This window comes from Synchiropus splendidus, chromosome 17, assembly GCF_027744825.2.
Source record: "Synchiropus splendidus isolate RoL2022-P1 chromosome 17, RoL_Sspl_1.0, whole genome shotgun sequence".
Taxonomy (NCBI): Eukaryota; Metazoa; Chordata; class Actinopteri; order Syngnathiformes; family Callionymidae; genus Synchiropus; species Synchiropus splendidus.
Window position 1 is genome coordinate 6,061,038 of NC_071350.1, and position 16,456 is coordinate 6,077,493.

General features: G+C 39.9%; 3 protein-coding genes across 9 annotated transcripts; 2 read left to right on the top strand and 1 right to left on the bottom strand.

Moving 5' to 3' along the window:
* The first annotated feature begins 171 nt into the window (after nt 1-171).
* Nucleotides 172-8,458, top strand: pigl (phosphatidylinositol glycan anchor biosynthesis, class L). 3 transcript variants are annotated; one of them, XM_053846393.1, is made up of 7 exons: nt 172-428; nt 1,733-1,832; nt 3,609-3,699; nt 4,230-4,297; nt 5,305-5,336; nt 7,298-7,431; nt 7,899-8,458. In XM_053846393.1, exons 1-7 carry the CDS (start codon nt 191-193, stop codon nt 8,025-8,027), a joined length of 792 nt encoding a protein of 263 aa, XP_053702368.1. In that variant the 5' UTR covers nt 172-190; the 3' UTR covers nt 8,028-8,458. The 3 variants fall into 3 exon arrangements, with proteins under 3 accessions (XP_053702368.1, XP_053702367.1, XP_053702369.1); XM_053846392.1 differs by having other exon boundaries at nt 7,298-8,043; XM_053846394.1 differs by having other exon boundaries at nt 188-428; nt 1,750-1,832; nt 7,298-8,043.
* On the bottom strand, nt 4,830-11,943 carry cenpv (centromere protein V). 3 transcript variants are annotated; one of them, XM_053846399.1, is made up of 5 exons: nt 11,710-11,943; nt 10,049-10,141; nt 8,788-8,857; nt 8,589-8,703; nt 4,830-8,350 (listed from the first exon to the last, which is right to left on the bottom strand). In XM_053846399.1, the coding sequence occupies exons 1-5, from the start codon at nt 11,778-11,780 to the stop codon at nt 8,220-8,222; spliced, it is 480 nt and encodes a 159-aa protein (XP_053702374.1). In that variant the 5' UTR covers nt 11,781-11,943; the 3' UTR covers nt 4,830-8,219. The 3 variants fall into 3 exon arrangements, with proteins under 3 accessions (XP_053702374.1, XP_053702376.1, XP_053702375.1); XM_053846401.1 differs by having other exon boundaries at nt 11,714-11,770; XM_053846400.1 differs by lacking the exon at nt 11,710-11,943 and adding an exon at nt 10,211-11,691.
* On the top strand, nt 11,926-16,383 carry ubb (ubiquitin B). Of its 3 annotated transcripts, none has more exons than XM_053846398.1 (3): nt 11,926-12,093; nt 12,559-14,164; nt 15,560-16,383. In XM_053846398.1, exons 1-3 carry the CDS (start codon nt 11,961-11,963, stop codon nt 16,254-16,256), a joined length of 2,436 nt encoding a protein of 811 aa, XP_053702373.1. In that variant the 5' UTR covers nt 11,926-11,960; the 3' UTR covers nt 16,257-16,383. The 3 variants fall into 3 exon arrangements, with proteins under 3 accessions (XP_053702373.1, XP_053702372.1, XP_053702370.1); XM_053846397.1 differs by lacking the exons at nt 11,926-12,093; nt 12,559-14,164 and adding exons at nt 14,240-15,012; nt 15,402-15,470; XM_053846395.1 differs by lacking the exons at nt 11,926-12,093; nt 12,559-14,164 and adding an exon at nt 14,260-15,012.
* Nucleotides 16,384-16,456: the final 73 nt, after the last annotated feature.

Here is a 16,456-nt window from a genome sequence, read left to right on the forward strand (position 1 = left end):
TACTGAACATATATAGTCCCTTTCTAAACTAACCCATCATACGATTCGATATATTTAATTAAAACTGTGCTTTTATTTATATGCTGAATGTTTCAATTCGCTGTCACTAAAATGTTGCATTCTTTGAACGCGGAACCATTGTCTAAACTCCTATTCTGACACGGAGGGCTAAGAGAACCGGACAACAATAATGTGGGCTTGTTTGGTTGTTCTTTTAGTAGGTTACTTTGTTTTCATAAGATGGATTTACCGTCGACATCGACGGAGTTTTGGTGGCGCGTTACAACAACTTTTAACAGTCGGTGAATCTGAAGTTCGTGCCTTGATAATAACTGCACACCCTGATGATGAATGTATGTTCTTCGCTCCAACAATCATACGGCTGCGACAGTTTCACGACAGCGTCCATTTGCTGTGTTTATCTGAGGGTAGGCTTACTGTTATTATGAAACGTGAAATTGCCGTCATTGAATATGTATCGTTTTGATATGTCATGCTTAATATTGTAATGTCGTGTATTTCCTAAATAGCCAATATGCTAGTGCCAAGTCGAATATTTTTAGATTCAAAAAATGCTTTTTTATTATAATTGGTGTACAAAATATACTATAAGTATCATATAAACCAATGCCCTGTGTGAAAAAATTGCCCTGTGGTTTCACACTTGTGTTATGCCGTGAAATTTACATATCTGAAAATGAACATCTTACCAACAGTAATATAAGTTGGTGGCAGTTTGATGTTCAGGGTCTGCTTTCCTGCTTCAGGACCTGGAAGACTTGTGAGGTGACTGGCTTGCCATCTGTTAGTGAACTCAAGCTGAGGGAAACTTGTGTCCTGCAGCAATGAGCCAAACATGTCGACAAGACTTTGGAGGGGCCTGGTCAACGTCTTAACCTGAATCCCGTTGAGTTGCAGTGACATGTCCTGAAGAAGGACATGAGAGTTGCAGTGACATGTCCTTAAGAAGGGCATGTGAGTTGCAGAAGTGTCAGACAAAAAAGATTCAGTGGATCAGACAAAAATCAACAGTGGAAGTGGAAGCATTACAGCAATTCTGCAAACATGAGCGCCAATATCCTCAGCAGTACTTTAAAGGACTGTAAAGGAAAGTTAGCACTAGGTGTGGTTGTAATTGTAGATATCAGGGGTGGCACATCACCTTCTCACATAGGGCCAAGTAAACTTGTTTCTTTCCCCCCTAACGATGTGTAAATTTAGTGTGTACAGGTGCATTTGACTAATCTTTTTGCACTTTTAATGGTCAGAAAATGTGAAGTTGGACAAAAATGCAAATAGTTAGAAAATACACACATAATTCATACTTTACACAGATTTTTTTCCACATAGTACAAATATATGTTCAACTTAATCACTAACAGGCCACAAAATGGAATGTGATCTTTAAGGGAAAAGACATCTCATTGTAGTCACAGAAGACTCCATCAAGATAAAACCAAGCTTGTGGTAAATAAAACAACAACCTGTTACTGTTTATTCTATTATATTATGGTTGTATGTGTTAGTTACAACAACATTTTCTGTTACTGTGTACGTTTCCTGTTGACTATAACTGTTAACCTAATACTGTTATATTAACTATAATTATACGTTTATTTATTTATAAGTTTACTTGAACTTAGGAATTATTATTTTGACTTGTGTTTAGGTCCATGTGCAGTTCTAATGATCTTATTCTATGTAACTAGTTTTTATTATGTCAATAATGCAGGGAACTTCTATGATCAGGGGGCCCAACGACGACAAGAACTTTACAAGAGCTGCGCTGTTTTGGGGATACCTGCCTCCAATGTCTCTATCTTGAACTACAAGTAAGCAGCAGATGTACACACAGTATGTGCAAGATAATCGTTGTTGGATTCTATTGATCACAGATCTAACAGGGTTAAAAATCAATTGTGTTTTCTGCTCACTTGAGATGCCACGCTTTTTTTTCTGTATAAACCCTACAAATGGCAATTTCATTTTTTTATTAGCTTGTTATTAGCTTGTTGTCATTAGCTTGTTTTGGATTCCTATTTACATATTTACATTTATATTACATTACAATATTACATTTTCTGATTCATCTATTTTGGTTTATGGTGATGTGTTTCAAATTAACTGAAGGCTGGCATTACTAAAATATATGTGCTTATTGTTTGATGTGAATTGATTAAGATAAATAAGTTAAGATATATATAAGATAAATAAGTTAAGATATATATATATATATATATATATATATATATATATATATATATATATATATATATATATATATATATATATATAGATCGATAGATCTAGATAAATAATGTAAAGAATTGTGCTATTTATGTATATACATAGATGTATTTATTTGTAAATTTTAACTTTTATTTATTTATGCATTTAGTTGTTTCAACATTTATTCATTCATGTATTTTTATATTTTGATTTTAATTTAGTTCTGTTTTTGGAATTTTCTTTGACATTTCACTTTTAGCAGTATGGAAACCAAAAATCATTCCAATTATGCAAAAAAAACCCTTTCGAGAAAAAACAGCGACAATAAAGCTTATAAAATTACATGTAAAAAGCAGAACATTTTTCTACCAGGAATAATATTAAGTCATAAACTACTTATTTTTCACCTATTTTTGGTACTGATTGATTAGATGGCTCATATTTTTAATAAATCCAGTTTTATAGGGTTATTGTTTGAAAGTAACCAATATGCAGTGGATTGAAAATAAAAAGGATAAAACATCTCCTTTTTAGATAGACTATTTTGCATTTTCTAAGAGCTAAAATGTGTAATGTTTTTATAAACCCAATCTGCCGCATTATTTCCACAATACAATAAGTTAGTTATGTACAACATATCACATTTTTGTCATTGCATTGCATTGCATTGTAGTTTTGCTGAAGTACGTCGTGTTGTTCAAGTGTTTAAAAAGTCATTGGAACTCACAACCCAAGCTTCCTGCCATATGCAGGATATTGTTCGTGAAACACTCATTTAATGTGGGTGCAGCTGTTACTGGAAGGCTGACATGAAAGGTGCAATAAAAAATAAAATGTTGGGAATGTTTTCCCTGTGTGGCTTCACTCTGCAGATCATCTGGCCTGAGCATGGAACTCAGCCTGACAAAATTTGATGTGATTTTGCTGCATTTCAGTGGTATTTAAGCATGCATACACATAGTGAGACACACAAATGCCTGGACACACGCAAGCTTTGTGGGCCAAAGTTCAACCTCTGTGTACAGTTGCCTGTAAGCAATTAGCAGTCTACATGCGCAGCTATGAAAGGGAGGTGGTGGTTATTTTGGGGCACTTTTTTCAGTTGCCATGGCAAGGCTGACATTTGGCCATCAGCTTTGTTTGAGAAAGGCCTGAGATCTTTCTTTCTTTTTGACTGACCAAATCTCATTCAAAGGCAAAATGTGAGGGAAAAAATAAATCAAATGCATCTGTGTGGAACAAACGCCACATGGAACGTTAATGTATAATAACGTGAATAAATGTTGCAAACATGACTCGACTGCGTGAACACAAAATATGTGATTCTTCGATAAAACACATGACTGCAATTGCTAAACATACTCTTTTCTGCCCTCCAGAGAACTCCCAGACGACCCCCGAGTGGAATGGAACATATCCCTGGTTTCCTCTCTAATTGTGCAATACATCAGAAAACACTCCATAAACATGGTATGCTGCACTCGCTGCTGTGCTGGCTGGAACTCGTAATATTCTTCAGCTGTGGCGTACAAGCCTGTTGAGTGTGCAAAGGAAAAAGGTGTTTTGATACAGACTTGGATCAGCATAAAAGCAGTTCAGCATTATGAAAGGCAGTCAAATGGAGGAAATTCTCCGAATCAGAGCAAAACTTCAGATGTACGAAGGAAATAAGTATTTTTATTTGCGGAGGTGAAGCAAAGTTGCATAGAAATTTTCTGGAAGTAAAAAAACGATCCCTGGAGAATCCAACCGTCTGATCTAGCCAGTCTGTCTGAAATGGCTATGGAACGGAACATTTGAAACCATGGCCATGGCTGAGCATGTCTCTTGTTTTCTATGCCCCATTTTTAAAAACCACTTCCTGTCAGGCATACATAGACATAAAGGCTTTTTAACCCGTCTTGCTACAGAAATCTTTTACTTGTACTCTCTCCGACTGTTTCTCAACCATTTTCAATTTAATAAATTCTGGCTTTTAGCAAGATTTTCTCTTGTTCCAGGTGCTGACCTTTGACGAAAAGGGAGTGAGTGGACATGCCAATCACTCAGCCATTTATCGTGCTGTCAGGTAACTGATAAATTGAGTTGAAGACATATTGCTACAAAAGATGAGCAATACATTCTTCACATGCCAACGCAAAGTTTTCAGTATTTGTTGTGCTGAACAGCAGAGAGGTCATGACAGAGAGTCTAAAAGAGCCACCATAAAATCTGGCGCCACATTTGTGAGCTGGAAGGACAGAGAGGCAACATGCTGATGGCGCTGTGTTTTCAGTTCGAGACGGTAAAGAGTGTGCTTCTCTGTCAAATTCCAGCACCAATGCTATTATTATTGTTATTGTAATCTTGTCTCACTTTCTGACAAGCTCATCTCCTCGCAAAAAGTTATGCTATCAACTTGTTTACCACAGGTAGCTAAGCACAGATAAACCTACTTGAGAATTATTTTAAATAATGTGCTAAGTTGTGTTTTAGATTATATTTCATTTATATTTTCCAAAAAAATTGGAGAAAACACACAGATCAAAACTCAGTTACTCATGATGTCTATTAAGAAGTATAGCTGTTCTCACACAATGTCACTGCAACTGTTGCATGCAAACTAATTTGAAGTATGCATATGATTGTTATAAACCCACCAGCATGTGTGTTTATACGTGACTCACTCCAATGTTGAAACTCTCTCTGACTCTGTCATGTCATTATCAATAATGAGTAATGTTATGAATCTGTGTTTTAGATGATTCTGACAGCAGGTTCATTAAATAGTGACAGGGAGCCTTTTAAAAGGACAACTTCATCAATTAAATTGGCATTGAAAGATACGTAACAAAAACATTTTGTTTGTTTTCCTGGATTCAATGAGCTTGGGTGTGTAGATTTTTATATCTGAAAAAAAAATTGCTTCCCAGTTTAGAATTGGTCTCGTGACCTATTGACCAATTGAGCATTGGGAGCATTGGCAGTTTGCGTCGATGTTATTGTGATCTTTATTTTTATTTGTATGTCGATGTTTTGTCTGAGGTTGACGTGAGCTCTGAATTCATTGATAAAATGTCTCTTTGTCTTCCGCAGGCATCTAGCGTCGAGTGGACCGGTACCCAACGGTAATTGTGTTTCTTTAACCTATTTAGATGTCATCAAATAAAATGTATAGGATAAAGAAGCATTTGGCTGCACGTGGGTTTGTCTGGTTGTTGGGTCAGCGCCCATATTAACGGCTTCAGTCGAGTAGCCTGTGAAGCTCAAAAGCTTGTTTTACAAATAAACAGCGCCCCCTCTTGTTAAATATATGAATACATCTGTCAACCCTTCATCATTAGCTATTCGGCTATTCTTCAGCTATTCTTCATGTTTCCTGAAAGCCAAGTTCAAGCTTTTCATTTGGTTTCACTTGTCTAATCATGACAGCTGCGTGGCAGTGAGTTTTAGTGGTTATTTCACAATGAGATCATTGTTATGCCTCGCCACTCCCTCCATAAAATTAAATACAGTAAATAAAGTACAGCTGGCACATTAACTGCGATTAAAGCATGTATGAAATGTTCATGGCACATCCAGATTATGGGAAATAAAATATTGGTTAATGACATGATATAATAAATATGTGGATAAAGTAGTATCAGTTATATTGAAATAATCATATTGGAGTTTTAGCGCTTAATAGTGCAGCCAGGTGTGTCCAAACTGTGCCAGACAAGACCGTAGTGGGTGCAGGTTTCTGTTCCAAACAATCTAGCTCACATATCGTCAGACACCTGTGAAGTTGTGTGTGCTTGGGGGTTTATAACAAAACCTGCCCGACCCTGGTCTTTTGAGAATTGTTTTGGACACCTCTGGTTTAAGCTATAGCCATAATAACATGCATGAAACGCCATAATAGGAACCCATATTAGATCTACTTAATTTGTGATGTCAGCTTTCTTATGTCCATGTTCAAATTGCTGAGTGTTGGTAACTACAACAGTGTTCACCCCACTTTCCCCACTTTGCACATGCACTGTACAATGAGGAGAGGGTCTTAGAAAGGTTGGCTCAATACTGCTACAATACAAATACTCACAATAATTACATTGCGATTTAATAAGACTGTAATTCTGTCTTTAGTTATATAATAACAATAGTTTGAGTTACATATCTGTTAAAAAAGCTTCATTTAAGTGGTAATAAAATTCAAATTCAAATGAGACAAGTAAAAAAAAAAAAAAAAAAAAAACTCCATTCAACTCATTCTAGGACATTCAAGTAATTGACCTGGATGAATAACCCAGAAGTGGGTCAGAAAAAGATGACCTTATTACAGTAAGTACTGTGGCATAAATGTGGCTAAATGCAGTAAGCTGTAGTCGTGAGTGCATTGTCAGCTGATCATTCGTCACTGTGAACCTACAATTTTAGAATGAAACCATCTTGGTAGCTATTGTTAATGTTTTAGTTGATAGCCACTTTATGAATAAACTAGGGGTGGGATTCAATTAAAAAATGAATCTAGTTAATTGGAGAATTTAAGACATTTAAACAACAACATATGGTTTATTTTGCATCAGTTTGACAACGGCACAATAAATCACGATGGTGACTAAATTCAAGTTTTCATATCACCTTATTTAAAGTAAGGCTCTTTTAATGTCTTGAAAATATTTGTATAAGAATTTCAAATTTCTAATATTAAATGGAATTAATTTTTTTTTGTAATTAATTAATCACAATTAACTCATTAAAGTCCCACCACTACTATGAACACAATTCATACAGTGCAATCCTATCTGATGATGGGCGAAGACACCATAGCATGCAATGCTTATGAATTAATGCCTCTTATTAAGTATATGTAGAATGATATTTAATTTCATATGACTGTTGTTTATTGTGTAGTTCTTTGACTCTGACAATTTCAATAATATAATTGTGTGTATCCTTATGAAGGCCATTTCAGTGCCTTATTATGCTGTTGCTGTTGATGCTGTCTTGGTACATTTTAAGGACCTCACTTCATGTGATCCTCCTGAATAACGCATCATATTCTTACACTTCTGCAGCCACATTATGCCTCTGTGTCCTCTCCCAGACTGCTGCCTGCTGGCTTTGACCAGTGTTGGCCTCCTCAGAAAATACATCTCTTTGCTGGAGCTTCCTGCCAGCTGGCTTCTGCCCTCCTCCCTCTGCTGTATCATTGGCTCCAGCGGCTACAGACAAGCCAGAGTAAGACCTGCCACACATAGCTATATTGTTATGGTCACATCCTACAGCCAACAGCCAAAAGAAATCCAGCGACCAGTGAAGTCTAAAAAATATTTACGTGTCTTCAACGTGAATCCTAGTTGGTTTCCCCCTCAGATATTGTCAATTCAACTTGTTTTTTTTTTTTCTTTTGACCCAAATTCTGCTCTTTCGACTTTGACTTTTATAATAATCTCCTTTTACTCAAATGTCAACAATGTCTTACATTGAGACTTACAGTGCATCAAAACCTCTGTCAGCTAAGGCTTCACTGGAACATATAATGTCCCTCATGAAGTTTATTGTACGCATTTGGTTACACCAAACTAGATATAGCGTTTAGTCATGTGTCCCTAATACATTCTTGCAGTCTGTTTTCTGTTTGCACTACTTTATCTATTTTCAACCACCACTGTTTTCATTAATGTTATATTGTGTTTCTTTGTCAGGCGGCCATGTTATGTCATCGAACTCAACTCCTGTGGTTTCGTTACGTATACATCGCGTTGTCACGATACATGTTCATCAACACATTCCACAGAATCTCTCAAGGACCAAAGAACCTGAAGATGAATTAGGGTTTTTTTTTGCATCGGCACGTTGTCATTTTTTTATGGTTTAGTGAGATATAGAAGTGAGTACAGTGTATAAGCTGCATTTCCTAGTCATTGTTACAGCTTTTACTTCCACCAAAGAAATGCAATGTTTTCAATCATGAACATTTTATCAATTAATTTTTATACATTGTTTCTAATGCAATGTTTTTTTTCTTAAGATGATGGCTTAGACATGCCTCGGATACATTTGTGGGCAGCCATGCTTTCTTCCCACTTCTCTCCACCAAATGTCTCGACAGTAATGCTTCGCACAGTTCCTGGATCCAGGCAGTGTGGGGCAACACCTAGAGGAGGAGGAAACTATAAGCAGGATGTGGACAACATGTATCAACACGTCAGTAGATGAACCTGTGCTGCTGGTGTGAAAAAGTAGAATAAAGTTTTTAAATATATCCATCATTCTTTCTGCATAATTGTGTACTTTCACTTTAGCATAAAAAAATAGCATGCAGGTTTGACACACACAACTCGATAGTTAAACATGGCACATGGCAATGGATAGTGTAGTGTCAACAACCATACCATAGCCATCAGGGTTGGAACGCGGTGTGTAGAAACTTTGAACCCCACAGATTTTACAGAATGTATGTTTGGCAGCGTGCGTGTTGAACGTATATGTTGTCAGGTGATCGAAACCCTGAAAAGAAAGACATCAAATACACATGTTTTTAATTGTACATTTCTGACACCTGTGTAGTTAATACTGTAGTTAATACTCTACCTGAAGTAGAGTGAAGTTCTTCTGTGGAACGATGAAATGATGGTTCTGTTTCTTTGTGCAAATACTGCAACTACAGAAATATGAGAGTTTGTATTACAGCAGGGCAATCATTATCATACATGATATGAAGGATTGCTATCCAATACAGAAATTCATGTTGTGAGAAATTGCTTTAACTCAAAAACTACGATCACATTTGGTACCTCAACATACGAGGTGTGTAATTGTGACAAAGATGGTACTTTGATCTCTATCAATCAGTTACCTGCAAGCTCTTTCACAATAAGAATTGGGCCGTGTCAGCAGCAACATGATACGCAGCGAACATTACAACAGAAAAATTTGATAAGATTACATTTGATGGCCTTTATTAGTCCCACAGTGGGGAAATTCAACACCCGCTCACAGGATGATCAATGGGTCATTGCAAATTTGAAGAGGAAGAAGCTACAGGAAGGCAAAAACGTATATTAAGGCTACGTGTGGTTTCTTATGGCCAAGAATACTGTGTAATGATCTATAGCAATGTGTCACACTCGCAACGAAGAACCCAGTCAAATGCGCAACTTCCAGTTGTTTTTAAACCTGATGTTCCTCTTACTTAACCTCACACAATCACGACAGAATGATGGAGGGTTCCTTGTCGGGCCTGTGACATGAGACACTGTCTGCACAGCAGAGCTGATGGCTAACGTGGCGTCTCACTTCAAAACAAAGTTTGCTTCGCTGTTTAAAAACCAAAAACTAAACAAAGAACCAAATAAATGTGCTTCAAAATGTGAAGAGAGAAAGAATGATTGTTGCCGGGAAGCAAGTTGAGGCAAAGAATGTGAAAGATTTGTCTGGAGACTCTCCAAGCTAGAATAAAATCATCCAAAAGGCAAGTTATACAATCGAAACAGTAAGTAAAAGTAAGTAAATAAATCATCCCTTTCTGGAGACATTTTAAACAGATAGCTAGCACAATTGTGCGTTGGCCGAGGTTCCTGTGGTGGTGTGTCTCTGACTTTTCCAATAAACAAAGTGTGCCCTGGCTAAAAAAAGGTTGAAAAACACTTCATAGACCAGTTTAACTGGTACCTCTCAGCTCTGACTAGGGAGTGTCTTGTAATGTCTGAGCCACAGCTAACTGAAGGGAACATTTCAAAATCCTTATTGACAAGTCCAATTTTGTGAGGCAGGTCAAACATCATAATTTATAAAGTGTTTAAGAGTGATTCTTACTAAAAGTGTGTAAGAATCACTTGATTCTTGTTCATACTTGCAGTGGAAGACATGAAGATCAGCAGATGCAAACACTTCAAACCTCACTGCCCCACAGTGGCAGCCACCAGTGTGTTTCACAAGGTCCATTCTGGAATGAAAACACAAGACAATATCTTACACGACTCATTAACAGTATTCAAATGCTGACCTGAGTTACCTCTTTGAAGAAGCCTCGAGAAACTGGTGTGACGTGTTTATTGTGAAATCTTTTCACATGGAAACTAAACCGCACCCAAAAAACTCACCATGCCAAAGATTTACATAACTACACCAGATAACGCTGCATTTGCTCTATTCATAGCTATTGACCTGATCACTCAGGAGCCACATGTAAATGTCTGTTAACCATAAAAAAGATCCCAAAATCAGGTAAACAACTCCTTTTGGTGTTAAAATACAGTGGGAAAGCGAGGAGCTCCTTCCTGCTTGTATTGTTTTCCACACGTGTCTGAGACGCTGACTGATTCCGCCAGAATGGCAGGGCAAAGGGCAGATGACTTGCACAAACACATTCCTTTGAGGCTGAACCAGTTCAGGAAACAAGCAGATCTGGACTGGAAAAGTGACGTGGCAGAACACAAGTTTGGTGTCAAATGACTGGGCTGTAGGGGGAGGTGTGACCCAAATACATGTATTAGACTCTTCCAAGACTGAGTCACATTAGAGGCTCCAAGTCGCATCACTGCATGATTTGGACCCACTGTAGAACATTAGTTTTAGCAGCAAGTCAGAATTGTGGAAGTTTAAAGTAATGAGCTGAATGAGTACAATAGACTGTCCCACACTGCTTTAGTCCCAGTTTTGTTAGAGGCATTTAGATATACCACAGCAGCCATTTCCTTGTAGTCCATTCATGTTTTAAATGACTTTAGTTTCCTTTTTGGTAGTTAATAGTTGGTTTTGGTTTTGCTATGTGATATTTCTGTTGTAGAAAATCACCATGTACTAATAATGCTACTTGGCAAGATGTTTTCTTTCTCTCAAAAGCCTTTGTGTTAGTTTTTGTCAAAATTTGGCTCAAAACTGGCCTCATGAACTTGGTCATTGCCAATTCAAAACAAGAAGAAGAGGAAAATGTATGTGGTGATGTTGTGTATGAAAGGATTATGGCTGAGCTCCAGCTCCAGGCTGTTACCAATAATATTGACAACCGATATTAGAAAAAATTGAAAGAAATATAGATTATGGGGAAGACACATAGTAACATTGACGAACATTTATATAATGGCGAGAATAACCACATTTGTAAATTGAAATATCAAAAAGTTGAAATCTCGCTGGTCTCAATGTGTAACATGGACCCCTTTTCAGCAATCAAAAATGTTTATTGAAATATATATGTATATGATTCGTGTGTGGGTATGCGTTTGTTCAACCCATGTACGATGTGTGTCTTACGTGTGTGTTATATCATTGAAAGATTGACCCATAAAGGGGAATTATGGAACACATTATATAGAGTGTTCGTCATATCGCATCGCCCAAGTAATTTGAAGGTCATCGGATTAGCAAACAAACTTTGGAACTTGTAAACGTTGGGACTATTTCCTCTTTGTATAACAGTGAAAACAGGTCAGCTAGCTAAGCTAATTTAGCTGACGTTACTTACTGTACACAAACACAGCAGCCAATCGTATATCAAACAAACAAGCTCACCGACCAATCGTATCGCGAAGGAGGTTCTCGTTGCCACGGCTGTTCCAGAATGTTCTGAGGAAGCGCCGCATCCCGGCGAAATATTATTCCGCGGGAATTTCATCATGACGAATAAAGCAATATTTATACATCTTAGATCTTAGCAGCCTTCAATAACATATAACTTGGTATTTGAGCAAAGAAAGGTAATCCAAAACGAACCCTTGGCGAATAAAGTATGGTGTACCGGTAGGGACTACTTTTGAGCGCGGATGAGGATTGTCGATTATGACGTATGCAGACGCTTCTATATAGCTCTGCGTTTGTTGAGCGAGAGCAGTTCAGTTCGCCATTCGAAGACAAGTTCTCTCAAGTTGCTGTCTGCGTCGCTGAGGAATCCCTTTTGTAAGTTTCTTTTGTTCTAAGTTGCCATGGGATGTGAGGCTTATTCTTAGTTCATGTAACCTAGTTTCTACGACTGATTTTCCGTAAGAAAACCCGTTAATGGTTTTGCGAAGGACGTTATATTTAACAAATTCGATGTTTCTTTAAATACTATTTTCTGGAATAATATTATAATTCGTTCGCTTTAGCTTGTTTTTCATGTCGGATCGGGTGAGGTTTTTCAAGCTGTTAAGCGTAATGGCGAATGAAGGATGACTCGGCATTTCCGGAATCCTCCATTAGCCGCGACTGAACAAAGGGTAGGCTGTAATGGTCTCAAAATGGCGCTCATATGATAAGTGCTTTATTTACGTTTAACGTTTACTACTTGCTTTAAAGGGGTCAACATGTTTTTTTTTTGTAATTCACTGTTTGGCGGTTGAGACGGTTTGTTTGAGATTTTTTTTCCTCTCTTCCCTCCGTCAGGCTACATCATGCAGATCTTCGTGAAGACCCTCACTGGCAAGACCATCACCCTGGAGGTGGAGCCCAGTGACACCATTGAAAATGTCAAAGCCAAGATCCAGGACAAAGAAGGCATTCCCCCAGACCAGCAGAGGCTGATCTTCGCTGGCAAGCAGCTGGAAGATGGCCGCACCCTGTCCGACTACAACATCCAGAAAGAGTCCACCCTCCATCTTGTCCTGCGTCTGAGGGGAGGCATGCAGATCTTCGTGAAGACCCTCACTGGCAAGACCATCACCCTGGAGGTGGAGCCCAGTGACACCATTGAAAACGTTAAAGCCAAGATCCAGGACAAAGAAGGCATTCCCCCAGACCAGCAGAGGCTGATCTTCGCTGGCAAGCAGCTGGAAGATGGCCGCACCCTGTCCGACTACAACATCCAGAAAGAGTCCACCCTCCATCTTGTCCTGCGCCTGAGAGGTGGTATGCAGATCTTCGTGAAGACCCTCACTGGCAAGACCATCACCCTGGAGGTGGAGCCCAGTGACACCATTGAAAATGTCAAAGCCAAGATCCAGGACAAAGAAGGCATTCCCCCAGACCAGCAGAGGCTGATCTTCGCTGGCAAGCAGCTGGAAGATGGCCGCACCCTGTCCGACTACAACATCCAGAAAGAGTCCACCCTCCATCTTGTCCTGCGTCTGAGGGGAGGCATGCAGATCTTCGTGAAGACCCTTACTGGCAAGACCATCACCCTGGAGGTGGAGCCCAGTGACACCATTGAAAATGTCAAAGCCAAGATCCAGGACAAAGAAGGCATTCCCCCAGACCAGCAGAGGCTGATCTTCGCTGGCAAGCAGCTGGAAGATGGCCGCACCCTGTCCGACTACAACATCCAGAAAGAGTCCACCCTCCATCTTGTCCTGCGTCTGAGGGGAGGCATGCAGATCTTCGTGAAGACCCTCACTGGCAAGACCATCACTCTGGAGGTGGAGCCGAGTGACACCATTGAAAATGTCAAGGCCAAGATCCAGGACAAAGAAGGCATTCCCCCAGACCAGCAGAGGCTGATCTTCGCTGGCAAGCAGCTGGAAGATGGCCGCACCCTGTCCGACTACAACATCCAGAAAGAGTCCACCCTCCATCTTGTCCTGCGTCTGAGGGGAGGCATGCAGATCTTCGTGAAGACCCTCACTGGCAAGACCATCACCCTGGAGGTGGAGCCCAGTGACACCATTGAAAATGTCAAAGCCAAGATCCAGGACAAAGAAGGCATTCCCCCCGACCAGCAGAGGCTGATCTTCGCTGGCAAGCAGCTGGAAGACGGCCGCACCCTGTCTGACTACAACATCCAGAAAGAGTCCACCCTCCATCTTGTCCTGCGTCTGAGGGGTGGTATGCAGATCTTCGTGAAGACCCTCACTGGCAAGACCATCACCCTGGAGGTGGAGCCCAGTGACACTATTGAAAATGTCAAGGCCAAGATCCAGGACAAAGAAGGCATTCCCCCAGACCAGCAGAGGCTGATCTTTGCTGGTAAGCAGCTGGAAGATGGCCGCACCCTGTCCGACTACAACATCCAGAAAGAGTCCACCCTCCATCTTGTCCTGCGTCTGAGGGGAGGACAGTAAAATGAAAACCCTCCAGTCCTAATTATAATTACTCCAAATATTGTATTCTTAAAAGCATGTTCAATAAAGATTCAAATGCAGTCTTTTGTTATTTGTGAATGCATTAACACATGAAGCCAATCTGTGAAGTATTAAGACGGAGTTGGTTGAACAGCTCTCACATGAGACATTGCTAGTAACCTCACAAGCGTAGTTATTGGTCAGTCAAAAGTAGGTCAAGTGACATGTACAACTGCTACTGCATGTTAAACCACTTTCCTAACTTGATTCAGTGCACCCACTTCATGGGCTTTAATAGCTTCAGATTATAGTTCACATGCAAAATGCGTCAGGCTGTATATGAAGCTAACATTGGCCTGAAGAGAACTAATTTCAATATGCAGATGCTTATTTGGATTTAAGTTCTAGCACTTAAAGTGGACTGATTTGGTTTCACTCTGAAAATTCCCAAACGAATCCCTGGGCTAAAGTGTGCAATTGTGTTTATTATTGAAGACAAGTTATGAAGATATTGGTCTGTTAACTGACCAAAAAACATACAGCTTGACAATAAACTAACTCATGACATCCTTGAAGCTGTTGTCCTGCCAGTTATGTAGGTCAGATTGTGTATATTTGAAATGCATTTATTTTATTTGAATATCTACACCGAATACGTACGTGAAGTCAAATTGAATTTGTATCTGCATTAAAATGAATAAGAAGAGGGGAACTGTTTTCCAGGGCGGATGTATTTCAGCCCACGACGTGCAGTTCGTATAAATGACCTCATCACTCGGTGACGGGTCAAATCGCGGAAGACTGGTTAGCGTTGTTTGGTGGAAGCTTTTAGTGACGTTCTATCGTAAGTATTTACCTTCTTGTGTATATATATTGAACATATGTAGTTGCACGCAGAAAAACGCTACTAATGACTGTCTCTGTCGGTGAATACTGATTCCGGGCGTCGTTTTTTTATGCGTTTCAGTCCGCCATTTGATCCATACGTGCCGCATTTCTTCAACTGCTTGATACGTCACTCCACAGCTTTTATTGTACAGTCTGTTATGATGGTGCGTTGTTTTAGGGACTGTCTGGTGTTTGTTTTGTAAACAAAGAAACAATAAGGTCAGTTTTGGCCCATGTTTATGACCGAATAAATACGTTGACCAACAGTCAAACTGAAAGTAATGTAAAATGGCGGTGGTGCCTGAACGAGCCTCCCAATTGTCATTGTCATTTTTTTCTTCACAGCGACAGTGTTGTGATAGCACTTGTATCAATTAGAACGATTCAGTCTGATAAATGACTTTAAAATAAAAGGTGATTTTTCCATACACACTTCATTTGACTCCTTTGAGACATAGCATTTGCACAGTTCCAACAGTCATCTAACTTGAATTTGCTTTCAGTTTCAAAATGCAAATTTTCGTCAAGACCCTCACTGGCAAGACCATCACCTTGGAGGTGGAGCCCAGTGACACCATTGAAAATGTCAAAGCCAAGATCCAGGACAAGGAAGGCATTCCCCCCGACCAGCAGAGGCTGATCTTCGCTGGCAAGCAGCTGGAAGATGGCCGCACCCTGTCCGACTACAACATCCAGAAAGAGTCCACCCTCCATCTTGTCCTGCGTCTGAGGGGAGGCATGCAGATCTTCGTGAAGACCCTCACTGGCAAGACCATCACCCTGGAGGTGGAGCCCAGTGACACCATTGAAAATGTCAAGGCCAAGATCCAGGACAAAGAAGGCATTCCCCCAGACCAGCAGAGGCTGATCTTCGCTGGCAAGCAGCTGGAAGATGGCCGCACCCTGTCCGACTACAACATCCAGAAAGAGTCCACCCTCCATCTTGTCCTGCGTCTGAGGGGAGGCATGCAGATCTTCGTGAAGACCCTCACTGGCAAGACCATCACTCTGGAGGTGGAGCCGAGTGACACCATTGAAAATGTCAAGGCCAAGATCCAGGACAAAGAAGGCATTCCCCCTGACCAGCAGAGGCTGATCTTCGCTGGCAAGCAGCTGGAAGATGGCCGCACCCTGTCCGACTACAACATCCAGAAAGAGTCCACCCTCCATCTCGTCCTGCGTCTGAGGGGAGGACAGTGAATCAGAGTTCTTTATCTTCATTATTGCTTTATGTTTTCAAAAGTTGTGCTTCACATAACGTCAATTCAATGTAACTGGTTTATGTGACCAATTTTCAAGTGCTCAATAAAGGATTACTGGTTAGATATATTCTGTGTGAACTTCCCTAGAATAACTTATTGTCTATAAAATGCCGCATTCTTGATGGTCGGCAAAAAAAA

Bases quoted from the DNA above. Each gene is read 5' to 3' on its own strand.
- cenpv (XM_053846399.1), bottom strand. From the start codon at position 11,780: ATGCGGCGCTTCCTCAGAACATTCTGGAACAGCCGTGGCAACGAGAAC. The intron at 8,858-10,048 runs GTATGAACAAGA...ATATTTCTGTAG, and splicing joins CTTCATGTCTTCCACTGCAA to TTGCAGTATTTGCACAAAGA. The intron at 8,351-8,588 runs GTATGGTTGTTG...CTCCTCCTCTAG, and splicing joins TTCCAACCCTGATGGCTATG to GTGTTGCCCCACACTGCCTG.
- ubb (XM_053846398.1), top strand. From the start codon at position 11,961: ATGAGGATTGTCGATTATGACGTATGCAGACGCTTCTATATAGCTCTG. The intron at 12,094-12,558 runs GTAAGTTTCTTT...TCCCTCCGTCAG, and splicing joins GTCGCTGAGGAATCCCTTTT to GCTACATCATGCAGATCTTC. The intron at 14,165-15,559 runs GTAAAATGAAAA...ATTTGCTTTCAG, and splicing joins CTGCGTCTGAGGGGAGGACA to TTTCAAAATGCAAATTTTCG.
- pigl (XM_053846392.1), top strand. From the start codon at position 191: ATGTGGGCTTGTTTGGTTGTTCTTTTAGTAGGTTACTTTGTTTTCATA. The intron at 1,833-3,608 runs GTAAGCAGCAGA...TCTGCCCTCCAG, and splicing joins GTCTCTATCTTGAACTACAA to AGAACTCCCAGACGACCCCC. The intron at 3,700-4,229 runs GTATGCTGCACT...CTCTTGTTCCAG, and splicing joins GAAAACACTCCATAAACATG to GTGCTGACCTTTGACGAAAA.